The sequence below is a fragment of the Mesoplodon bidens genome, assembly GCF_964165515.1.
Source record: "Mesoplodon bidens genome assembly, chromosome: 2".
Taxonomy (NCBI): domain Eukaryota; kingdom Metazoa; phylum Chordata; class Mammalia; order Artiodactyla; family Ziphiidae; genus Mesoplodon; species Mesoplodon bidens.
The window spans coordinates 107,899,001-107,926,744 of record NC_138177.1 but is presented as its reverse complement, the minus strand read 5'-3'; the positions used below and the strand labels follow the sequence as shown (position 1 = coordinate 107,926,744).

Here is a 27,744-nt window from a genome sequence, read left to right as displayed (position 1 = left end):
ATTCCTGTGTGTGTGTGTGTGTGTGTATACACACACATTTAAAAAAAATTTTATTAAAGTATAGTTGATTTACAGTGTTGTGTTTAATTTCTGCTGTATAGCAAAGTCACTCAGTTATACATATATATATTCTTTTTCATATTCCTTTCCATTATGGTTTATCACAGGATATTGAATATAGTTCCTTGTGCTATGTTGTAGGACCTTGTTGTTTACCCATCCTATATATAATAGTTTGCACCTGCTAATCCCACACTCCCAATCCTTCCCTCCCCCAAACCCCCTCCCCCTTAGCAACCACAAGTCTGTTCTCTATATTTGTGAGTCTGTTTTTGTTTCATAGATACGTTCATTTGTGTTTTATTTTTGATTCCACATGTAAGTGATATCATATGGTATTTGTCTTTCTCTTTCTGACTTACTTTGCTTAGCATGATAATTTCTAGGTCCATCCATGTTGGTGCAAATGACATTATTTCTTTTTAATGGCTGAGTAATTCCATTGTATGTATGTGTGTGATTATATATATATATATATATATATATATATATATATATATATATCTCACATTTTCTTTATCCATTCATCTGTTGATGGACATTTAGGTTGTTTCCATGTCTTGGCTATTGTAAATAGCGCTGCTATGAACATAAGGGTGTGTGTATCTTTTTGAATTAGAGATTCATCTGGGTATATGCCCAGGAGTGGAGTTGCTGGATCATATGGCAACTCTATTTTTAGTGTTTTGAGGAACCTCCATACTGTTTTCCATAATGGCTGTACCAATTTAAATACATTCCCGCCAATAGTGTAAGAGGGTTCTCTTTTCTCTACATCTCTCCAGCATTTATGATTTGTAGACTTTTTAATGATGGCCATTTTGACCGGTGTGAGGTGGCACCCCATTGTTGTTTTGATTTGCATTTCTCTAATAATTAGTGATGATGAGTATCTTTTCATGTGCCTATTTACCATCTGTATGTACCACATCTTCTTAAAACAATCATCTGTTGATGGCCACTTGGGTTGCTTCTGTGTAACTGGCTATTGTAAACAGTGCTTCTCTGAACATTGGGGCTCATGTATCTTTTCAAATTAGTGTTTTTGTTTTCTCCAATGTATTCATTTTTTTACCTCTTTTAGATAAGAGTAATATATAATTAATAACCATAAAAATGAATATCCAATATCTGAATTTTATTTTCTCACCCATATTTATATCAACTTTTAACATTTTTTTCTTTAGCTATCCTTACCTAATAAGTTGTTTTCTGAATGTTTCTATGATTTAATGAGTGTTTAATATTTTACAGGTTTCAGAAACAGTTTTTGATACTGAGAATGACAGAAATAGACTACTTCCAAAATCTCAATCTGAATATGAGCCTGATATTCCTCAATCAGGCCTAGAATATAGTGGTATTCATGAACTTGAGGACAGAAGGTAAAGAATATGTATACAGCTTTGCTACATGTTTAGTCCCATACTTTTGCCTTATTTTTGATTGACATTACTGTTTTCAGATCTCAACAAATGTTTCAGTTTAATCTACAAGACTTCCGGTGTTGTGCTGTCTTGGGTAGAGGACATTTTGGAAAGGTAATCTTTTAAATTTTCTTGGAATGCCTACAAAAGTAATAACTCACATGGGAAATAATTATCTTAATCTCATTTCAGGTGCTTTTGGCTGAATATAAACACACTAATGAAATGTTTGCTATAAAAGCCTTAAAGAAAGGAGACATTGTGGCTCGAGATGAAGTAGACAGGTTAGTTTTTTTAAAATGAAATTGTTTATTTTTCTGAAAATGTAGTTTATCATGAAAAATCAGTGTATGTATTGCAACAACAAAACTTTCTATTTTCCTAATACAGTTGACCGTTGAATAACATGGGTTTCAACTGCATGGGTCCACTTAAACATGGATATTTTTCAACAGTAAATGCTACAATATTACATGGTCTATGGTTGGTGAATCCACAGATGTGGAGGAACTGCAGATACAGAGGGCCGACTATAAATTATGCACGGATTAACCCCCATGTTGTTAAAGGGTCAACTGTAATAAATAAAGAAACTAAATAAATTAATGCATAAGGTAGGCATTAATTAAATGTTTTTCTTTCTAGTTAACTCCCTCTTCCCCTTCTTAAGACATTTTACTGCTGAGTGAATACCAAGGAAAGATGATGAAATGTTTAAACTAATTCTAATAAGCTTTTATACTTGGAAATGTTAAACTGTTTATATGGAATAGGAACTGTTATACATCTGTCGTTGGGTGAGGCTATTTCCTGTTCATACTACAGAAGTAATAAAATGTCATTTATGAATAATCTTCAGTTAACTGAATGGTTAATATATTCTGCTTTTGAAAATGCACCTACATCTATTTTTTGCTCTATGTTTCTGAAAATGGTATTTTTGACCACAGTATCTTACATTTCTGGGTGTAAATTGATACAGATACCTCTTCATCTACAATTATTAAAATGTAAGGACTTTGGGGATAATATTGTAATTAGGTTAGAGAATATACTTTAAAAAGACTACCTCGAATTAATGGAGTGGTTCAACATGGAAATTATTGTCTAATAAAATGGCATATTTATTACAGAATGAGACTCTCATTTGATATTTAGAAGAAGCAGTATTTTTCTTAAACCACCAGTTTAAGGAAGCACCAGTTGATATTAATAGAAGACAGCCCTGTATAATGAGAAGAGCCTGTGATTATCAGTGAGAAGACTTACCTAGTTCTGATTGTTCCTTCTTAATTAATGATTTGATCTCAGGGCAATTCACTGAACATCTTTGAGCCTCAGTTAACCCACATATTTTTAAAATATATTTTTTGGTAATACTTGCCTTACTGAATTGTGTTAAGTGCCATATAGATATATCAAATTGCTATTTTTAATATTTTTTCCATGATATGGGAAGTTCTTAGAATTAGGATAGATCTTAAAAAATGCGGGTTTCCTTTATATAAAAAAATCTCTTCCTTTTGGATTTGCCTATTTGTTTTTTATCCATTTCTTATACTTCTCAATTATATCAAAATAAACTCTTCCCTGATCTAAAACTACTTAGAGAGACTTTGCATAATATTTATGAAATATTCTGAACACTATAATGTATTGCTAACAACTGTATATTTCTGTTACATAAGTAGTTAAAGCAAACCTTTAATTACACTGTCAGTTTGTTTTTAATTACAGTAATAGTAAGGTCAAATGTTTTTCTTTTCTGGAAGAATGTTTGCTTTATTCCAGATTCATATATGGTAAATTTATTTACATCCTAAAATAATAGGAGACTGGTACTACCGCAGTTAATAATGGGAAAGTGGTAATTACTTGGTGGTCTGTATAACTTTCTGCTACACTGTTACTACTTTGAGCCACGTCTCTGTAGGAAAAAACTTCCTAATTAAATATAGATAGAATAATATTAATATTACTATTAAAGAAGAATGTCCAGATCAGAGGATGAAGCTTTAGCCACAACCTGGGACATTACCCCTACTTAAAATTAATCCAGCCTTAGTGAAAAGTTGATGAGTAATCTTTATCTAACTTCAGTTATAAATCCATGTATTCAGTAACACGGAAGTAAAATAATTTCCAGTAGAACCAGAAAAACAGAGAAATGTAAAATTCAGAGTGAGAAATAAAACTCACTCTTAGAGGACTTTGAGGAAGGCAGCAGAAAAAAGAGCAATTAGAGAAGTCAAGAAAAAAAATTAATTTAGAAAATAAGAAAACAGACCAGCATGTTCTTAAAAGTTATATAACTTGCCACTCTGAATAGTAAACAACTAAGCAGAAATCTTTTATATCCACGTTCTATCTCATCCTTTTAATAGATCCATAGAATTCAATGTTATTGCATATCAGTGGGTTTTTTTTCCTATAGATGTTTCTGAAATGCTTGATGGTTCTTAATGACAGTTTTCATTTCTAAATTTTCTCTTTCTAGTGTGAATTTTATTATTTTACTTATAGAAAATTCCAAATCAACTTGTTTTTTGTTGTTATTTGGTTTGGTCTTTTTTCTTCTAGTTTTATTGAGATATAATTGACATGCAGCACTGTATAAGTTTAAGGTGTACAGCATAATGATTTGACTTACATACATCATGAAATGATTGTCAAAATAAGTTAAGTGAACATCATAGAGATACAAAGTTAAAGAAATAGAAAAAAAATATTTTCCTTGTGATGAGAACTCTGAAGATTTACTCTTTTAACAACTTTCATATATAACATACAGCAATGTTAACTTTATCATATTGCACATTATATCTCTAGTACTTATTTGTCTTATAACTAGAAGTTTGTACCTTTTGACTGCCTTCATCCAATTTCCCCTCCCCTCACCCCATCTCTGGTAACCACAAATCTACATCTTTTTTTTTTTTTGCGGGCCTCTCACTGTTGTGGCCTTTCCCGTTGCAGAGCACAGGCTCTGGACGCGCAGGCTCAGCGGCCATGGCTCATGGGCCCAGCTGCTCCGCGGCATGTGGGATCTTCCCAGACCAGGGCACGAACCTGTGTCCCCTGCATCGGCAGGCGGACTCTCAACCACTGCGCCACCAGGGAAGCCCAAATCTACATCTTTTTAAAGGAACACAAATTATGCACTAACTTCAAAGTAATGTAATTCATGTACAAAGATCACGTTTTCCACCTACCATTAGTAGAACTTCTTTCTGAGTGCCATCTTCCCCCACTCCTGAGTAGGAATGTTAAATGTGTGTTACTGTTAATGCCTGCTCACTCAGCTTCCTTTTCTTACCAGTTCACATTTCAAAACAACAGAATAGACTTGGAAGTATATTTTTGTAGTTGCAGAACAAAAACACAGCTAGCCAGATTTTCTATATATATCATATATACGTATATATGATTTTTTTTCGTATATATGATTTAATCCTGATTAGCCTTATTAATGTTGTAATTTTCCACTGACCAAAATAACTATTTATATAGTTTTTAAGTTTCTATCATGTCTAATAATGTACTGAAGGAAGTACACCAAAAAATGTTAGAATGGACCTAGTCACTTAGGGAGATAAAACATAAATACATTAGTTATATAAATAAAACAGATTAGATACGTTTGAGTTTAAGCTGAACAATGAAGGTGTGCTGGTGGATTTAGGTAAGGCCTTGTAAAGAAGATTGGATTTGTGCTGATCTTTGGCAGATAGAAGATATTTGGGAACATGGAGAGGAGAGAAATGACAAGATAGAGGAAAATGTTCTGGACAGAATGAAGTTTGAAGTTTTGAATAAGGTTGGATTGTTTCATGGACTTTTAAGGAGAATATACAATTTAGATTAGGTTGGGAAAAGTTAAAGACTTACGGAGCAGCTTTCTGGTGTGCTGTATAATGCTTAAAATTAAAATTATTGTTCCTGTTGGGGTCTATAATAATCCTTCCTCCTTTACCTAATAGTCCTAAGACATCTATCCAGCCCTCATCAATATTGTCAGTCCTCATCAAACAATTCTATGAATGGCATTAAAACCATTTTAAGAGGAATTCTGGTTAATCCTTTAGACCATTTACATGTTCAACACAGGTCTAACCTTATACTTATCCAGTTGAGAATTAGTAATTCACCCATAGTGGATTAGTAATTCACCCATAAACCATACACAGTGAAGAGGCCACGTTTGCCATCTAGTTGAGCCCAAAACATCTTGCCAGTTTGTCTTATTTCATTTCATGAATATTTTATCCTCATTAGCCAAAATTTAGATTAACATAGTAAATCAATTGTTTTAGAATCTGTCTTACAGATCTTGCCCAATTGGTCATTGTTTTCCAATAAATTTAAATGGTGATAAAGTCAGAGCTGTTAACTGTTCTTTCTAATCTTCTGTGAATTTATTTCTAATAGTGACTTAATTTGTAGTAACATTTAGAAACCTTGCATATGTATGTAGACATAAGCCCAACGCTTTAGAAACAATTACAGTGGGGCTTTCTGTTTCTGAGTATATATAAAGTTGTAAACAGATTGTGTGAAATAAGAGGGTAAGAGTTCATCTAGAATGTGACCATATTAAATGGAGTTTAAACACTATTTCATAATAGCTGCATTTGCTGTCAGTATTTAAAACTGAACAGGTGTTTTAGTTCATAATTCAGAATACAGCTATATTAACAGCAATAAAAATTCCATGTTCCTTCTACACAACAGGTATACTCTTAAATGTTTTCAAAATTCTATTTAATTTTCTTGAGTCATAGCAGTATAATCTGGATACCCAAACAAATGCTTTAATCTTTAAATTAACCTTTTTAAAATTAACTCTGTAGAGATCCAAAAGAAAGGAGAATGGGTCTACCTCCTTCTAACATTAGAATTTTGGTTTGGTATTTTGAAATCAATAACCAAGTACACACACACACACACACACACACACACATCTAAGCAGTTCTTTAATTTTAAAAATGAAAGCATTATTAATGCTTTTCAACAAACATTAATGTTAATTTTTGATTCCAGTCTCAAAAACAAACAAAAATGCCTATTTTGTATTAGAAACATAAATGTAATCTAATTGTCAATAAAATACGTCTGTAGGTATATTTATTTTGATCAGATGCTTAAAGTGTTAATTCCGAGTTGTATTTGAATAATATTTGGCCTGGTTTTCTTCTGCTTTGAGGTGTTTTTTGTTGTTGTTGTTTAGATTTTTTTTTCTTTTTTTTGTTTTTCCCCAGTTATACATACACATGTATCTATTCTTTCTCAAATTCTTTTCCCATTTACGTTTTTACATAGTACTGAACAGAGTTACTTGTGCTATACAGTAGGTCCTTGTTGGTTATCCATTTTAAATATAGCAGTGTGTACATATCTGCTTTGAGTTTTAAGTCAGGTTGATTTACTAACTATTTTCAGGGGGAAGAAGAGTGGTATTTTTTTGCTATTTAGGCAAAATTGTTTCAGAGTCAGTAAGTTTGACCACTGTTCTTTTAAGCAGCTTGTAAGAGTTCTTACAGGGAAATCTGTGATAGCTATAGATTTTATAGATAAATTGTATCATTCTCCAGGAGCTTCCTTGAAGTATGTTATAGAATTCTCCATGTAATCTCTTTATTTTCCAGTTAGCCTTCTAAATTAAAATTTTATGCAGTGTATCTTTACCTCTCAGCTTCATATATTATACGATAGAATATTTGTATACCATAGCTTGTGAATTATAAATATATACTGTCCTTGAAATTGCCTTGATCAGAAAATTTGTATTTTAAAATTATGCTTTAGGTTGCTAAATCCTCTGACCAATTCCTGAAAATTTTTCACAATTCACTCCTAATTAAGCCTTTTTTATTAACTATTACCACTAGCCATATGTGTGCTACTCTGATACTATCAATGTGAACTTTATGTCATGCTAATCATATTTAGTTTTCATTAATATATTTCTATTAAAGTTATATATATCAAGTAGCCCAAATTTTTCAAAGCATTTTTAGCAAAACTAGGACACATTTTATGGTTTTAAAGTTATAATGATTAAGAACTTTGCTTATTTTAGAGTTTAGTAATTTTTAAAGAATGTTATTTCCAACTAGAACTTAAAAAAAAAATACCAGTGATTTTTAAATGTTTTCTCTTACAGCCTGATGTGTGAAAAAAGAATTTTTGAAACTGTGAATAGTGTAAGGCATCCCTTTTTGGTGAACCTTTTTGCATGTTTCCAAACCAAAGAGCATGTTTGCTTTGTAATGGAATATGCTGCCGGTGGGGACCTAATGATGCACATTCATACTGATGTCTTTTCTGAACCAAGAGCTGTGTGAGTATTTAGCATTTCTCTGAGTTTCTTCATGACTGATTTCTTTCTGGGAAGGAAAAAAGCTCTCTGAATTTTAGATTTATTTTTTTCCCTCATATGGAAAATAGATGAAGGAATAATAGAACTTACTTACCTTTTTGCCATAAATAAATGTATCTATTCTTCTCTGTTGTTCATGTTGAAAATTTCATGGATTACCCTAAATCACACTTGATAATTTTACAATTTAGGTTTATTTTAGTAAAATTTCTTTTTTTTTCCAGTATATTTTCTCCCTAGGGAATGCCATCTAGGACCATGGCTTTAAATATTAACTATACTCAAAGTACATTGTTAAGTGAAAAAAGAAAATGTAGAAGAGTTTGTATTATATATTTGTATGAAATACTTGTATTTGCATTTTAAAGGGTAATTTAAAAGAGTATGTCTTAAGTGTTTGCTTGCATGTGCTTACAATATCTCTAAAGAATATAAAAGAAATTGGTATGCGTATCACCTCCAATGAAAGGCATAGAATCCAGATATGATACTTAATAAATAACTGGGTATACTGTTTAAAATATATATTTCACTGAACACTTACAGGATATCAGGTACTGTGTTAAATATTTTCATTTATCGCTAAAACCCTTTTTGTAGTTTTTGAATTTGATATTATATGAAGGTTTTGCTTATTCAGATGCAAAAGAATAAATAATAGCAAACATTTGTGATTAAACATAATTATATATATTCTTCCCCTGTTGTTATCCCAGTTTTAAAGCTCTTAAGTGTTGGAGCTAGGATTTGAACCTAGGAAAATGCTCTTAATAGCTACACTGTATATGCAGATGTTTACCAAATTTATATCTCCAGCCCTTACCTCTTACCTAAACTTCCAATTCCAATAACATTCAGCAGCCAGCTTGACTCTTCCCTTTATATGGCTAATAAGTATTTCTTGTTTAACGTCTCAAAATGAACGCCTGATATTTCCCATTTCCCCCCACCTCACCCACCACTCCCCAGCCTGTTACTCTTCTAGGCCTCTCTCTTATTAAATGGCAATACCATCTACCAGTTGTTCAAGCCAAAACACAGGGAGTCATTCTTGATTCTCTTTTTTCCTTACATGCAACATCCAAATTTTACCTCCAAAACATAGCCCAAATCATAAAACTCATAAACCAGTAGTAAAACTTTATTGAGTTTATTAGTGAATTTTTATCACTTGTCTGTATTCTGACAGCTGACATTTGTGTAACATTTTTACTTTCATTCCTTTATTTGATTCTCATCATAACCATCAGAAGTATAATACAGCAGATAGTAGTACTAGGGCATTAGTTCTGATGGATAGTGAAGCTTTCAGAAAAGGAGGCAAAAGCCACAAAATAATAGAAGGCTACTAATAATTCATTCCCTGCATATTTAAAAATTAATATTTAAAAATGAAAAGCAGGGCATCTAGATTACACCTAGCCCTGTACGAACTGCCTTGGGAATTTGTTTTGTTATGCCTTTTCTTTAATAAATATAAAATCCTATTCTGCCTTAACAAACTTTTTATTTTTGCTGAGATTACAAATTATATAGTACCAATGAAACAATTAAGCCCAGTGAAATACAAGAATAAAACGCTTTATTGCAATACTTCATATCTAAAGTACCTCCCTCTAATCATTCAGATCTCACCTCAAATGTCATTTCTTTGGAGGTCTTTCCTCATTACTTTAACTAAAATACCACTGTATCACTAACGTCTAAATCAGGCCACACTCTATTCTATTTTATATTTTATATTCTCCATAGCACTTTATACCTGAAATCACCTTATTTATTTTTTACATTTTTATTGTCTGTCTCCCCTCACTAAAGGGGAGCAACGAGGACTATGTGTATTCTGTGTACTAGTGGAACACCTAGAAGGGTGACTCACATATACTAGGCAAACGTTGTATTCTTATTGCTTGAGACGAAGGAATCAAAATTAATTTGAGTCCTAGCTTTGCTGTGTTCTGGCTATGTCGCTTTAGATAAATTAGTTACTCTCTCTGCGAGCTTCATTTTCTGCTTCTGTAATATATTTATTTTAAAGGTTTGATTTGATGATACCCAGTATACCCAGTTATTTATTAAGTATCATTAGGACAATCTGTTTACAAATAATGGAACAAAAGAGAAATCAGGGTATTTTTATAATTGTTACAGTATTGTTTTGCCACCAAAATAAGTTTGCTTAAAAAAAACTACCTTAAGCAGTTTTAGAATCACATGTGTTTTAATGGACTTCAGCTAAATCTTTGAAACTTACGATAAATAATTACTTAAGATCTAATGTATAATCAAATATTTATAAATAGTTGCGTTTTAAAAAATCTCCAAATTATGGTTCCATTTTTTAAAAAATAAACACAAAACATATCTACATGTACACGTAAATACATTCTAAAAGTTTGAAGGACATTCACCAAACTAACAAAAGTAGTTACCTTTACGGATAGTAGTGGCGTCGGGGTGAGATGGAGATGGATGAATGAAAAATTGTGCTTTAGGGTAGGGATATTATGTGTATTTTATAGAGGAAATATCCATGTATTACTTGTAAAATTAAGAACTGATTCTCCTAAGTGTCTCCTTATAGGCTATTCTACACTGAAGACAGATCTGCATTTTTTAATTCATTCATTTATTTATTACCTACCTCCTTATTCAGTAAGGCTATTGTGTATCAAGCATTTTGCTAAGCATTTAGGCTAAACACTGAAAAAGACAAACATGGTCTGATCCCTCAAGAGTTAATATTCTAGCTGGGTTGAAGTTTTTCTAAGATCTAAACCTGTTTATCCAATTTCTAGACCTCTTCACCTTTCCCAAGGCAATTTGAGGTCAATATGTCTAAAGGCAAACTCACTTTCCCCACAAAACTTTGGCTACTTCTGTATTTCTCCACCTATTCATTACAATAAAAAGGAAACCTTGAGAGTCATCTTCAGCTTTTCCCTCTCCCTCATCCTTTATAGCTAATGAGACACCAAGTCCTATCATGCTCGTTTTAAAGTTTCTCTTGAATCCATCTCTTATTCTCTTTGTTGCCACTACATTAGAGGTACTCATGATCTTTCATCTGTACTATCATTTTAGCCTTATCTGTTCCTTTTCCCTCTGGATATCTACCTACTTCCACTCTACTTCATACTACTATCAAGAAAGTTCTCTGTAACATAAATCTGATTATTCTGCCCTGATTAAAATGGTTTGATTTGCTATCACTAAGAGAAGAATTTTCAGTACAGGCATACCTCATAGATATTGCAGGTTCAGTTCCATACTGAAACAAACATCATAATAAAACAAATATCATAATAAAGTGAGTCGTGAATTTTCTGGTTTCCTGGTGCATAAAAAAGTTACATTTACACTCTACTGTAGTCTATTAAGTGTTCGATAGCATTATGTCTAAAAAAAACAATATACATACCTTAATTAAAAAATACTTTAGGGCCTCCCTGGTGGCGCAGTGGTTGAGAGTCCACCTGCCGATGCAGGGGATACGGGTTCGTGCCACGGTCTGGGAGGATCCCATATGCCGCGGAGCGGCTGGGCCCGTGAGCCATGGCCGCTGGGCCTGCGCATCCGGAGCCTGTGCTCCGCAACGGGAGAGGCCACAGCAGTGAGAGGCCCGCATACCGCAAAAAGAAAAAATAAAAAAAAATAAAAAAAAAAATTAAAAAAAAATACTTTATTGTTAAAAAATGCTAACCATCATCTGATCCTTCAGCAAGTCATAATCTTTTTGCAATAATAATGTCAGAAATCACAGATCACCATAACAAATATAATAATGATGAAAAAGCTTGAAATATTGAGAGAATTACCAAAATGTGACACAGAGACCTGAAGCGAGCAAATTCTGTTGGAAAAATGGCGCCCATAGTGTTGCTGCATTCAGGGTTGCCACAGACCTTCAATTTGTAAGAAAACACAGTTGTCTGTGAAGCACAATAAAGTAAAAACATAGTAAAACAAGGTATACCTGTGTTCATAATATGACATTCAAGGTCCTTCACAACTTGATCTCAGGCTATCTTTTCAGCTGCATCTCCCGCTACTTCTTCCTTATCCTTTACTTCAGCCACAATAAACTCATTATGGTTGTCAAACAGGTTATGCCTTTTACACGTCTATTCCTTTCCCTCTTAAGGGAATACCCTGTATTTCCCCCACAAAAGTTCTACCTTTCATACCGTCCTTCTGCCTTTATGATGGCATATTGTACTTTCTTCGAAGACCCAGATCAAATGTCTACCTCAAGGGCTTCAGTGACTCCACTAGGCAAAGATAATGGCTTCCATTTTAGAGACTGCATTTTTCTTATTTTTAAATTTCACCCCTAATATTTAGCACATATCTTACTTATATGTCTGGCACATAGTAAGGACTAAATAAATACTTGTGAAATTAGTTAACTACAGGGTTCTGCTTTGAAGCATAAAAGTATAAACTGGGATTCAAGAGTAGTGGAATTTATTAAACTTCTTTTGATTTAATTCTTAAAACAGATTTTATGCTGCATGTGTAGTTCTTGGGTTGCAGTATTTACATGAACACAAAATTGTTTATAGGTAAGTAAAGTTTTGATATTTTCTAATTGCTTATTTTGATATGAAGTAGAATTAAAGATAATTAAGAAGGATATTTTGTGTTTAACCAGCTTCTTAATTTTCTCTTTTGTATGATAATTGACCACTAAAAAAGTTAAATTCCAATTTTGAAAGACATGGTTAACACAATAATTATATGATAAACTTCTTTGTTACTTGTCCTCTGCCCATTACCTAATTAGAATAGTCAGATTATAAGTTGGCCTATGATAACACAATTTACCAACAATATTCATCCTGGTGAATACTTTATATTCAACTGATCCACTTGTGCCAGATTATAAAACATCACCTTGCTTCCTTCATTAAGCCTTGCTGTCAACTAGACAGTGTACTTGATGACATATCTGATTTATGTACTGGCACAAACTCCTTACCAAATTGCAGACTAGTTAGAAATAGTTCATAGCCCAGCAACTAGTCCATGGTTAACACTTTGAATAACATTGCTCTAGATCAGACAAATTATGAGAAGGCCAGTAAGAATTAAAAGACTATAAACATCAGTTTATTCAAACTGCTAACAATGTTTCCAAGATAACAGTTTCCTAATGGCCCTATTTAACTTAAAGAATAAAACATTTTCAACTTAATTTGTAATCATTTACTATGACTTAATAGCTTCCTCTTTATTTTGAATTATTTTCTTAGAAGGTTAAACCTGCTCCCTTATACCTTACTTATACTGTTTGTTTGATAATTCATTCTTACGGATGGCGTGTAGGCAAACTTCAAAGTTAGTCCAAATCCGAGAGCTCCCTGATGCTCTGGTGCTTTGGATTTGGCGCTTTCACTGCCGTGACCCAGGTTCAGTCCCTTGTGGGGGAACTGAGATCCCCACAAGCTGCGTGACATGGCCATTAATTAATTAATTAATTAACCTTGCGTTAAAGATCCATGAACTCCTTCTGAGCTTTAAAATATATATTTAAATAGATCAAACATTTCTCTTTTAGATACATTCTTCCTTTTCTACATAACGGGGAAAATATTCAGAAATTATTTTTTTGTAAAGTAATAAACTTGCCAAAAGGAAGAAAATGAACATTTGTAATATGGTATTTAAATCTCAAACCATAACTTGAAAAAATTCATTTTTAGTAAAGAGAAAGTACAGCTCCTATTAAAATGATATTTTTACTTTATTATCTATTGATTTTATTGATTTTTTTTTCATTTTGCATTTTTTTATCCTGAACAGAGATTTGAAATTGGATAACTTATTGCTAGATACAGAGGGCTTTGTGAAAATTGCTGATTTTGGTCTTTGCAAAGAAGGTAATTGGCTATTTTAAAGTGCCTTTTCTAATAGATTACTATTCCTTTGTACTTTGGAAGTTTTCAAATTTGTGGAGAGCAAAGTGTATTTTTTAATTTATTAAAAATTAAACTTTAACTTATTCTTTATTGAGACTTACAGGTTGTTCATATAACCTAATTATATTATTAAGAATTTATTCTGTGAATATGAATAAGGTTAGGTTTTCAGAAATCATAGTATAAAAACAAGATTCTCTTTGTATGATAATAATTCTCTCTACTCTAAGAAAGCATTGGTTAAGCACCAAATTTTTTGCTTTGCTGGGATTGTGCAGAGTAAATTATGCATGGCTAAAAACTTCTCTCCTGCTTCTTAAAACTTTTAACATTTTAAATAGGAAAAAAATATGCATATGCCTCAAGAATCTTTTATGTACCTATACATGTGTGTGTGTGTACACACACAAACATGTAAATAAATATGTAAACTGGGGAAATTTGAATCAAGAGGTAGCATAAGAAAATGTAAAGAGCATGGGCTTAGGCACCACACAGTCCTAAGTTTGAATCCTGGCTCTGCCAGTTATTTGCTGTGTCTTGGACAAGTTACTTTTAACCTCATTGAGTCTGTTTCCTCAGCTATAAAATAAATATAATCCTTCTTGTTTAGGAGTATTATAAGAATTAGAGATAAGTATGTGGCACAGTGTCTAACATATAGTAAATAGGTACACTTAATACACTGTATTGTACCAAACATTGTCTGTCTCCCCCTCTACTCTGGTAGCTTCCTGTTTCTTATTCAGCTTTCTTTCCATAGTATATAGTATAGTGCTTGGCACATCTTAAGTATTCAGTGAATGCTTAATTAATAAGTAATTGGATGAATTAATGAATGAACTTTATAAATCTGTGTCCATCAGTTACCAATTGACCTCCTAATTATTGAATCTAATGAAAGTTTTTTTTCCTTTTTTGGACTTCTCGGTATTGGACACTATTGACTTAAATGCTTTTGTTCCTCTAGAGTCTGGCCTTAGCCCATTGCTTTTCTCAGGTAGTTTTTAACTAGCAACTATATTCTAATGATTTCCAAATCTATTATTTCCTTTCCTAACATATATAGTCAACTATCTACTAGACAGTTTTACTTGGTCAACAGGTACCTCAAACGCTGCAGAAGCAAGTTTCTTTTCCTCAGTCTTGTTTGAAGTTGATGGTGCCACAGTCATCTCAGTCTCCCAATTTGAAAATGTGGAATTATCCTGGACTCTCTCCTTTTCAATACTTTCTACATCCCGTTAATCACCAAATTGTGCTGACATCTACTCCTTAATATTCCTTAAGTTTTTCATCTTCCCTCTACCACTGCCAACCATCATCTTGTTTTGACAAGACTACTTTAATAGCCTTTTAACTTTTCTGTCTCTGTTCTTTTTCTCCCTCAAATCAATCTGCCATGTAATTGCTAAAATGCAAAAGGGGCCCATATAAATACAGATCTGATCATGGTACGCTGCTACTGAAAACCTTCAGTGGCAAAGATGTGATATACATTGCCCTTCCTGATCTGCCTGCCTCCTTCTCCAGCCAGATCTCTTGCAGCTGTTTGCCTAGTACTCTCTGTTGCAGCAACAATAAACTGCTTACAGTCTTTGTCTCTCCACCACTATCACTCATCTCAGCTCTATTTGCTGACTAACATCTGCTCATCCTTCACTCAACTCAGGTGTCACCTCTGCAGATAAGTTACCTGAGGCTCCTCTCCTCCTATCCCAACTAACAAGTCAGCTTTCATAAGATGGTGTGTATAATGTGCTTTTAGCAGTTTAGAATACAATGAGACATTTTCTTCAATATGTAGAATGTATGTTTGACTAATTTATTACTAAATTTTGAGAAACATATTTAGAAAACAAGTTAGCTAAAGTCTTTAATGTATTTTGAGTTTGATTACCATGCACAAATGTACACTTCAATTTTGCTTCCTAAGGATATCTTCTAATTTTTTTGCCAGATTTTTTTCTTTGCTAACAAATATTTGAATTTTACCTTTTTCAGGAATGGGGTTTGGAGATAGGACAAGCACATTTTGTGGCACTCCTGAATTTCTTGCCCCAGAAGTATTAACAGAAACATCCTATACAAGGGCTGTAGATTGGTGGGGCCTTGGCGTACTTATATATGAAATGCTCGTTGGTGAGGTAAGCAGTATAAAATAGGTAAAAGGGAAACGTGATTGAAAGAACAAATCATGTCACTTATAAAACCACTTAATATGTCTCCTGCGTAAGTAGAACTTAAGCTTTATAAATATTTATATATTAGTAATTGCCTATGATCCTATATTACCTTCACCATCTTTTTTAGATTTTTATATTATCTGTGGAATGTATACCAATGCTTCAGAAATAGTTTCTTATACTTCAGTTTTGCTCTGGTTATATTTTATGATTTTTAAACACAATCACACGTAACTGATTATTTCATAAGAAATAGAAAGCAAGAAGACTGATAAAAGGAATGTACTCTGTACCTGTAAAGAAAGGTCAGCTATATATTAGTCAAAAATAAATGTTACCTTCAAAAGCGATACAGTAGAATTGAAAAGATTAACATTTTTTTCCCTACTGTTTTCTTTAGATTAACTTAAAATAAATTTCTGGGGATAACTTAGTTGTATACAGAAATTGTTACCACTTAGAAGACAGTGAATTATATCTAATTAATAAAGCAGTAAGAAGAGACTAATCTATTTTGTCATAAATTATTGGAAATGATAAATTAGGGTAGAATTTAAAAAGTAAATATTTAGACAAGTAATTGAAAATTACTCAGATGGGTTTGATGATCTTGAGATGCAAGAAAAATTACCTTGCATTGGTTCATTGTTCTGCAGTTTCCCTAATGCCAATGACCAACCTTGTACATTCTAGGCATGAAAAAACTAGTGGCTGAATGATGAATGACTAAATTATTGAATGTCAGAAACTTCTAAAGTTTTGCTCTGTGATTGTCATTTAGTGGCACTTATACCAAACAAGTAAATAAATGAATTTAGTTCATCCAATGACAGTACTTTTTGATATGTCAAATTGGAGTGGAAACTTGGAAAAGGAGGAAAAGAAATAGCAAATTAAAACATTTACTATGTGCTAGGCACTATTCTATGTGCTTTATAAGTATTAGCTCACTTAATTTTTCAGCAAACTTTAATGAGCTCAATAGTAGTCTTATGTTAATCTCCAGATGCATAAATAGAGACACAAAGAAGTTAATAGCTTGCTTAAAGTCACACAGCTCTCATATGATGGAGCTGGGATTTTAACCTGTCTGTAAACCATTGTGGTTTGCTGCCTGCAGGATAGGGTATTTAATATACCCAAAGTTATTTCTTTTCTTAAGACCATGGGTTCAGATCTGAATTTTTCACCTCTATTTAGAAAAGCATAAAGATGGAAAGGTATATTTTATCCCTAATCCACAGTGGTCTTTACTTTCTATGAGTGCCAGAAGTACTCATAATAGTTGTTTCTGTAAGCTCTGACATACTTGAACTTTTTTTTTTAATAGGTTTATTTTATTTATTTACTTATTTATTTTTGGCTGCGTTGGGTCTTCGTTGCTGCATTCAGGCTTTCTCTAGTTGTGGTGAGCGGGGGCTGCTCTTCGTTGCAGTGCGCGGGCTTCTCACCGCGGTCGCTTCTCTTGCTGTGGAGCATGGGCTCTAGGGCGCAGGCTCAGTAGTGGTGGCACACGGGCTCTAGAGCATAGGCTGAATAGTTGTGGCGCACAGGCTTAGTTGCTCCACGGCATGTGGGATCTTCCCAGACCAGGGCTCGAACCTGGGCTCAAACCCATGTCCCCTGCAATGGCAGGCGATTCTTAACCACTGTACCACCAGGGAAGCCCCGGCAGTTGCTTCTTAGTGCAGTCATTATGCCTGCAGTCTCTAATTGTGTTTTGCCACCATTAATTTGCTGTTGACTGTGAAATTCAAACCACATCCATGTCTGATGTATTTCTACAAAGTCTGTGCTTCCCTCTGTAGTAACACTTATTACTGTATTTGCCTTACCCATTTCCTTCTGTCTTTCCACAAGAAGATTTCAATAAGAGTATATGGTGTATCCTCTGGTTAGTAGTTACCTATCTATTGTGACTTCCTGTAATCCTTATTTGTTTGATGTTTTGGTGGGTCTGTTTTTTTGTTTTTATTTTTCCTTTTTCTTATTTTCCTCACTATCTGGTTCTTGGTTGTACTTCGGAACTTTGAATAGATGATGAGATTTTACTGTATTGAAACTCATTTTGATTGACTCAAGGGTATTTCTTCTAGTCTCCCTTTCCTGGTGATGATGAAGAGGAGGTTTTTGACAGTATTGTAAATGATGAAGTAAGGTATCCAAGGTTCTTATCTACAGAAGCCATTTCAATAATGAGAAGGGTAAGAATTAATGATTTATAAAACTACTGAAATTTTTTAAAGAACATTTCCCAGTAGAATTTTAGAAGTTGCTTTTCAATTATAGATGTTGCATGGTTTAGACAAACACATACCAAAAGAAACATCTAAAGCTTTGCAAGTTATGAGAATCCTTGTCAATGAGTCCCTGGTTTTATATTAACTTTCTTCCTTTATATTGTGTTAGTTATTAAGAAGAAATCCTGAGCGGCGCCTTGGAGCTGGTGAAAAAGATGCAGAGGATGTAAAAAAGCACCCATTTTTCCGAGTAAGTATGAAAGTTTAAAATTTTTTATGAAACTATAGCAATTAGGAGTAGGAAACTAAACTGGTCATTTTATATTTTGTAATCCAGCTAATTGATTGGAGTGCTCTGATGGACAAAAAAGTAAAGCCGCCGTTTGTACCTACAATTAGAGGGCGGGAAGATGTTAGTAATTTTGATGATGAATTTACCTCAGAAGCACCTATTCTGACTCCACCTCGAGAACCAAGGATACTTTCAGAAGAGGAGCAAGAAATGTTCAGAGATTTTGACTACATTGCTGATTGGTGTTAAGTTGCTACACAATGTGAAACCAAGCAGACTGACTCATAAGAAGACCTCCTAAAAATAGCAACCCTTCATTTGCTCTCTGTGCCAACAAAAGCTTCTGAGTTTTTTTTAAACATATGAAGATGTGTTTAAAAATACTATTCTAATACCTTCTTGAAAAGTGGCTTTTCAATGTATTTTCAACGTAAATCTGAACACTGGAAACAGTTTCATGGAGTTTAAGCTGAATGAACATCGGCCATGAAAATCTATCAGAAATGAATACTTTTGGATCAATAGTCTTATTTTTAAAAAAAAAAAAGAAACAAAAAAAAACACTCTTCTACAGTCCCTAGCTTTGCTGTACTCCTGTCTTAAGTGGAAGGAAAATTAATCAGTTAACTTCCTTAGCTGTATTTTACAAAAAGAGGAAAAAAGGGCTTGGGATGCTATTACTATTCACACATAGTATGATTCTGTTTGAATAAGGCAAATGCTCTTATTTTTGTAAAGAAATTACTGTAATATCAAAAAAATTAGTGTGTGCACATTTTGGGGCTTTTTTTCTTTAACAGAATGAGTTGATGTCTTGTATTATAAATTTTTTATATTTATTAGGAGAAAGTTTTTATTGCCTTATCTTTACCAACCGTGTAACAGAGCCTCATGGCTTTCCAACAGAGCTACTTGCCAAACAATTATGTTTATTAAACCAACTATGCTGAAACAAACAGAAACAACTAAACATCTACGTTTACTTAAAATTTTAAGAATGAGGACTTATGATCAGCCTGAACCAAGATACTGTTACCTGTATGCATTCCCAAAGTCTAGATACTCAGTATGTTCAGTCATACCTTCTTCCCAAATCAGTGAACTGATTACTCCTTTTTTTGATATTGTACATTTATCAACCTAATTCATCTTGTTCTTGTGTCTACTGTAGAAGGGAACTATATCTTTGTTAAAACATAGGGATTATCATTGTATACATGCTGTGAACATGTATATGTGCAAGTTGTAATGTATTCTATGTTGTAGGTTTATTATTTAATTTCACCACTTCATCACTTTTGTACAGTGGCCAAGCAGACACCTCAGACTCCAGCATTTACGTTAAGTGCATTTGTACATTTTAGGCCACTGGATCCAGATTTTATATTGGCAGTTACTGAGGGCAAAAGCAATATTTTATAACAGAATGTATAAATATTTTTGATAAAACAGTCTATATTTTATAAAAATTATTATAACACTAAAGCTGTACCTCAAAAGTCTCAAAAATAATTTGATCAAATACTTTTTTACAGCTCTTCAGAGGATCCATTTGTGGCTTTTTAATGCTCTTATAAAGATAGGGAAGTCTTTCTGCAAGCCATGACTTTTCTACTTGCCTGGAGTTTTGGGTTTTTTCGTTTTGTTTTAATTGTTTTCCCTCCTAGTCTATGACTTTATTGTTTTTCCCTAGTTCAATAATAACATCTTTGATTCTGTGCTTAGCATGTTAAGGCCATCATACCTCAGGAATAGCAAGTTGTTAACTAACCATACTGAGTTAACCATTTAATCACTATGATCTCATGTCTTAAAAGTTGTTCAAGTTTAAATCCTATGAGAAAAATGAAAGCACATTGATTTATAGAGAATTGAGCTTAAAACATTTATGAATATTTCAGCCTTGCCAGGGTGTGTTGGCATGTTTTTGCTATACTCTGAGAACAGTTAAAATTGTTCAGAGATAATTTCTGTTTCCTTACAAATTGATTATTACCCATGATCCTTTGGGGGAAAATCTTATAGGAAGAGGGAGCAGCAATATGTTGTTTAAAATTCTTTTAAAATGCCAGTTAACTTCCTTGGTGAAGGACAATAGAGGATCTTAGCTTAATTGTCTGGTTTTAATGTAAACAGTGTTAATACAACATTAAAAAAAACACTAAATACTTTTGAGGTACAGTCTGCTCACCTTTTCTGGTTCTCAAATATGCATAGAAAGCAATGTCTAAAATAGGCGTTTAGCATTAAAAACTGACATAGCATTTTGTAACTACACAGTGTACAGAATTTTTTTTTAATTGAAGTCAATCACTAAAAAAATTAGAGGGCAGGGTATATTCACACAATTAAGCTGAAGAAAGCACTAATTTTTTCTGTAGTTTTAAAAATATATATATTTTAGTCAGATTTAAAATTTTTAAACTCTATAGAATGTAAATATATTTTGTTATTACTGTATGTGTAAGTGACTGCTCAAGCACTTTGTAAGGAAATTAAGATATTTTAGAATGGTACACTATGCATTCAAATTAAATGTGCCTTTATGTCATTTTAAGAAAAAGTGTTTTGCAGTCATAAATTACCACAAATGCACAAATTAAAGTTTATTAGATTGTAATTTGTAACTTTGTTTTTAAGTATTATTTCCTTTTGGAAACTTCCTATTGGTCAGAATATGTATTAGCTTTCCTAGATTCAAGATCTCAAAGACTAGTTAACTTTAGTTAGCCTTCTTACAGGTACTTTTTGTCCTGGGGAAGGACAAAATCATTAAGAGTCAAACCAAATTGTCTACTTCACTGGTAACAGTGGGGAAATTTTGCATTCTGTTCCTGTAAGTTTAGTAGCATCTTTCATTCAGTGGTTACTTACGGGATGTCTTCTGTGTGCTAGACACTAAGGATAGAAAGGTGACAAAAAAAACGCACCAATGTCTTCATAAATGAAGAATGGTAAACATTAATGCTAAAATGCAAGCACTAGTACTATATGTACTTTTCTCTTGTTTGAGAATAACTTATTTAATTTTAGAATCTGACCTTTCAGAAAATAGGTAAATGAAAACAGAATACTAGCCATTTTATAGTCATCTTATTCAAAAATTACAAATGGAATATTTCAGAAATGTAAAAAGAACCCTGCTATCTCTGTGACACAGATTAAGGTCATAATGTAATCACCATTGTATGTTGACTAGGTGAAAGCTGCATTAAAGATTCAAATCTAACAAAATTTTTACAGGTGCTGCTGATCTTCCCAAAGCAACTGAGGGTGAGTATGAGAAACCCAAAAGAACAAATGCCAACCCATGGATCATATTTTTAATATAGAATTTTTGTTTACCTTCTAGCTATCTCTTGAGATCTAGTGTTTCTCTGAGCTATAAGCTTTATATGTATATACATATATAACTATATGTGTTTATAAATATATGTATGTAAATATATACATATATAAATAGAGGTAAGTTTGTAAAGTAACTTCAAAGTGTCAAAAATCTTGCGTAATTCCTTCTGGTAACTTGACTAAGTAGAAACTCAGACATCCAGTACGAAAACATAATTTGAGTCATTGCTGGTCTCATTAAAGATAAGAGTGGTCTCCAGCCACCCCTCACCCCAAAGTAAGCAAACAAACTTGAGCATGAATCTGCACACACTAGGGCTTCAGCTCCTAAGAGTTAGGGAATATCCAAGCACAAAAGTGAGAATACTCAGAGGTTGGGATGGAAGCTGAGTCCACAGATTAGGCCAGAGAAGTAGGAAGTTGGAGAAGATAAGAGCCAAAATGGCAGGGAGCTGACTTTGGAAATGCAGACACCCAGAAGAAGTGGAGTTGCCAAGGATGGATTTCTATAGCAATACCATTATGAGGATAACACACCTTGGAATTGCAGTAGAACTTATATGTTCTGTGCTAAAATTCTCTAGAGGAGCTCAAGTTCTATTTTGCAAGTCACTCTCCATCTACCAGTAGAATCAAATACTTTCTCAGTGAAAGCTTTCCTGGATGGAAATATATAGGATTTCAACAGGTTAAGATCAAATAATACACTATCACAGCTCACCAAATACATGAGAGACAGCAAGTTATCTTGAATGAAGCCAATAAAAATAGTAAATATAGACAGCCCCTCCAAAAGATTGCAAATGTTAGAATTCTCAGATATAAAATTTAAAATAACTATATAAAAAAGTTTATATACCTAAAATTTACGAGGATAAATATGTAAAATGAAATTTGAAAGAAATTAACAAACATTTTTAAAATCCAAAAATTAAAAAAATATATAAATGACCAAATTTGAAACTCAGTGGAAGCATTACAGCAGATTACACAGGTGAAAAAAGAACTGGAGAACTGAAAGATACATCTGAAAAATAATCCCAAGTAAATCAAATAAAGAGATAAGGAAATGGAAGATATCAAAGTAAAGTTAAGAGATATGGAAGATGGAAGGGAGACACAATTGGAATAAATGGAAGAGAAGCAATATGTAAAGACATAATGGCTGCAAATTTCCCAGAGAAGAAAAATATTTAATAAGTACAATATTCTCCGTACAGAATAAATATAAATTTATGCATAGAATCATTGTAGTGAAACTGCAGACCACAAAGACAACATTTTGAAAATACCCAGGGAGAAAGGAAAGACTAACAGCTAACTTTTCAATAGCAACAATAGAAGCAGTGGAATATTGTCTTCAGAGCACTGGAAAATAAAATGTCAACCTGAAATTGTGTAGGACGTAAATTTTTTTTTAAGAATGAAATAAATTAAAATATTTTTTAAAGGAGGGTTTATGATCAAGGTCCTACTCTAAAGGAAGTGCTTCAAGAAGAAAGAAAATGATCCCCAAAGATGATCTAAGATACAAAAAAGGCTTGTGAGCAAATAAAATGGTAAACACTTAGGTAAATCTAAATAAACCAAATCCATACATAGAAGCCTTTTTTTTCTGTTAAGTCAACAGAAAATCTGGGCAACAGATGTAAGAAAATTGAGATAGAGAAGATCAGAACTAAAGTATTCTATTGTGTTGTTGGGGTGTCTAGGTCTTTTTTGTTTTAACATCTTTATTGGAGTATAATTGCTTTACAATGGTGTGTTAGTTTCTGCTGTATAACAAAGTGAATCAGCTATACATATACATATATCCCCATATCTCCTCCCTCTTGCATCTCCCTCCCACCCTCCCTATCCCACCCCTCTAGGTGGTCACAAAGTACCGAGCTGATCTCCCTGTGCTATGCGGCTACTTCCCCACTAGCTATCTAGTTTACATTTGGTAGTGTATATATGTCCATGCCACTCTCTCACTTCGTCGGGTAAGGGTAAGCTGGGTGTCAAGGTATTGATTTAGTTAAATGTACAATCATAAAATGTCAAGGATATTCACTGAAAGAATATAGTGTGTATAAATTCCAAACCAAAGGTAGCATGGTAGAAATCTAAATGTATAGCAATGTAAATGGAGCAGACTCACTAGTTAAAACCAAGGTATAGATTTTTAAAAGGAAATCTGACTTTATAATGTTTACACAAAGATAAATCTAAAACATGTACGCAGAGAAGTTGAAAGTAAAAGTAGGAGGAAATATGTATAATGCAAAAACCAATCCAACTAAAGCTATGGTAGCTCTATTTAATATCAAACAAAACTGATTTTAGACCCATCTTGAAATACATGTGTCACTAAGAGTAGAGTGTTCCTACACAATGATAAAAGATTCAGTTCACCAAAAAGATATAATAATTCCAAGCATATATGTATCTAATAAAATAGTCTCTAAATACATAAAGCAAAAATTCTTAGAGCTACTTTAAAAAACTAGCAAATATCCATCAGGTTGGAAGAGTTCAACTCATTATTGGACAACAGACTTTCTAATCATCAAAGATATAAAATGTTAGAAGAAAACAGTAAGCTTGGTCCAGTGGACATACATAGATTTCTGCCTCCAACAATTAAGGGATTCCACAGTTTTTTCAAGTACATATGGAGCATTTACAAAAATTGAGCCATAAAACAAATGGCAGAAAATTACAGAGTATAGTTATACCAATTATATTTTCTGTCTAGTTAGAACAAAAAGATTACACATATGTACATATATATGTGTGTGTATATATATATAAAGTATTTGAGAAAAAAATTTACCCTTTCAATAATGGAGAAAATGAAGAAATAATAGTAATCATTAAATACTTATAACTGAGTAATAGTAAAAACATTGCATTACATACCAAAACTTGAGATGCAGCAAAAGTGGTTCTTCCAGGGTGCTTTATAAACTAACTACTTATTAGAAAAAGGCATGTTAAAAATGGATCAAATTGTTCAGTTTAAGAAGATAGAAGAAAAAAAAACACCAATAAATTAAGTGAATAGTAAAAATAGTCAATATAATAGAAACAAAAGCCAAAACCTTGTTCCTTTAAAATGCTAACAAAGTAGACACAGCTCTGAAAAGATGAAATGAGAGAAGGCATAAAAAATACTACCTATTATAAATGAAAATGCAAGTGCGAGAAAGATTTTTTAAAATTGAAACAAGGGCTTCCCTGGTGGCGCAGTGGTTGAGAATCTGCCTGCTAATGCAGGGGACATGGGTTCGAGCCCTGCTCTGGGAGGATCCCACATGCTGCGGAGCAACTAGGCCCGTGAGCCACAACTACTGAGCGTGCGCGTCTGGAGCCTGTGCTCCGCAACAAGAGAGGCCGCGATAGTGAGAGGCCCGCGCACCGTGATGAAGAGTGGCCCCCGCTTGCCACGACTAGAGAAAGCCCTCGCACAGAAACGAAGACCCAACACAGCAAAAATAAATAAATTAACTAAAATTGAAAGAAAATACTTCAACATAACACAAATAAATTTGAGAACTTAAAATAGTGGAGATAATCTTTGAAAACGATAAGAATACTAACCTAGAAATAAAGACTGAATAATCTCATAACAATTAAAAACATAAAAGCAGAAGATAAAAGTCTTTCCACAAAGAAAACACTGGATCTGGATTGCTTTACAAGTGAATCCTTCCAAATTTCAAGGAGGAAATTATTTTAACCACAAAGAAAGTTTTTGAGATAATGGGGAAAAGTTATATTTTCTAGCTCATTCTATGAAGTCAGTATAATCTAGATGACAAAATATACAAGAAGAGTATGTTACTAGCAAATTTCACTCATGAATATGGATATAAAAATACTAAACAAAATATTACCAAGTCAGATTCAGTGATGTATGCAAAAGACACTTTTCCATTAGCAAATTTGGCTTATCCTGGTAATGTAAGGATGGCTTAATATTAGAAAATCTATAATTGTCATTTACCATAGTAACGGATTAAAGGAGAAAAAGTAATAGAAAGAGCTGATCACATTCTTGCTTTAATGGGGTGGGACAGAGTTGGTTAAACTGATAAGTGGTATCTATAGTAAAACAAGAAACACAAGTAACTAAAATCAATAGCATCATCCCATATGAGGAAACATTCTCTTTAAAATTGGAGAATAGAACTAGGATGCCTGTCATTACTACTTCTTTTCAACATTGAACTCCTTTAATATAAGGGTTAAAAGGATATAAGGGTTAAAAAAGGATATAAAATGGTTATTATTTGCAGATGATATGATTATCAACCTACAAAACTCAAAAGACTACAATTTGATAGCAATCAGTTTATCCAAGATTCTGGTTATAAGATGAAGATACAAAAGTCAGTGACATATCTGTGGACCATCACCAAATAATTAGAATACATAATATTTTTAAAACACAACTTTTACATAGCAACAAAACTAAGTTACCTATAAATAAATTTAACAAAAGATGTGCAAGACTGGTTTTGTTTTGTTTTGCTTCTAATTCTTCACTGGGAGACATTAAAGAAGACCTAAGTGAATGTAGAAATATCCCATCTTATGATGTGATGTCAAGTGCTCCTCAAATTGCTCTGTAGATTTAATGCAACTCCAGTCAGAATCTCAACATTTTTTTATAGAACTTTACAAGCCCATTCTAAAATTTATATAGAAGAGCAAAAGGGCAATAATAGTAAAGAACAGTTTAAGAAATTCCTGAAGAACAAAGAGGAGGAGAGGGAATTTGCCCTACCGCATATCAAGAATTATGAAAATGTAGCAATTACTGTAGAATTGGTACATACTACAAATGGAGAAAGAGAGCCAAGGGATAGTCCTACATATGTATGAAACTGATATATAAAAGAAGCAATATGTTAGTTTAGTGGAGAAAAAAAAATGTTCTGTAGGTAGAGCTAGGAAGATTGTTTATCCAAATGGAAAGGGAAAAAGAAACAATTTCTGTGTCACACTGTCATAAAAATTTCAAATGAATTAAAAAAATGTCAGAAGTAAGACTTAAAACTTTGAAAATATATGTAGGAGAAGAAAGCACTAAAATGTAAGGAAAATTCATAAATTCAACTAATAAAATTCAAAATTTCTGTTTATCAAAAGACATCATAAAGTAAAAAGGCAAGTCACAAACTGGAAGTAGATTTATTTCCATACATGTAACAGAGAAAGAATGATAGCTAACAAATTAAAAATTCCTGAAACTCAATAAGGAAAACAATGGGAAATTTCAAAAGATATGAACAGATATTTCACAAGGACAGTAAACATGCCCAATCTCAACTGTAGTTAGAAACTACAAAATCAAGACCATACTGACATACAATTGCACACATTCAATTGGCAAAAATTTTAAATTAACACCATATCAAGTTGTGGAGATGGAGTGGAACAATAAGATCTCATGTAAATTGCTGTGAGAAGTATAAAGAAATACCCACTCTGGAAAAACAATTTGGTATTGTCTTGTAAAGCTGAACATGATACCCAGCAATTCCACTTGAGTACTGTATCCTGAAGAAACTTTTTACATATGCACCAAGAGTCATGAACAAGAATTTTCCTAGCATTATTTGTAAGCAAAAACTGGAAACAACCCAAATGCTCATCAGTGGAAGAGAATGGTTTAATAAAATATAGTATAAAATATATACTATAGTATGAAATATTATAGGGCAATGAAAATCAACTGCCCTTATAGTGAACAGTACAAAAGAGCAAAATGTGTGAAAGAAGCTAATTAAAGACTGTATATAGCCTGGTATTTTTTAAAACTTAAAAACTAAGCCAAGCTAAACATAAATGTGATAATTTTTTTTTTAAGCAAGTAATTGTTGAACGAAAATTAAGATAGG

General features: G+C 32.9%; 1 protein-coding gene across 5 annotated transcripts in view; it reads left to right on the top strand.

The window, feature by feature from the left end:
- PKN2 (protein kinase N2) overlaps positions 1-27,744 on the top strand; it is a 162,702-nt gene that overhangs the window by 106,508 nt on the left and 28,450 nt on the right. For 2 of the 5 annotated variants that reach the window (XM_081224101.1, XM_081224100.1), the window contains exons 13-22: positions 1,315-1,445; positions 1,526-1,601; positions 1,680-1,771; positions 7,651-7,827; positions 12,369-12,431; positions 13,672-13,748; positions 15,792-15,934; positions 18,070-18,177; positions 18,383-18,463; positions 21,749-21,778. In XM_081224101.1, coding sequence (XP_081080227.1) covers positions 1,315-1,445; positions 1,526-1,601; positions 1,680-1,771; positions 7,651-7,827; positions 12,369-12,431; positions 13,672-13,748; positions 15,792-15,934; positions 18,070-18,177; positions 18,383-18,463; positions 21,749-21,778 — 978 coding nt within the window. The other 3 variants (XM_081224099.1, XM_081224102.1, XM_081224098.1) reach the window with 3 other exon arrangements.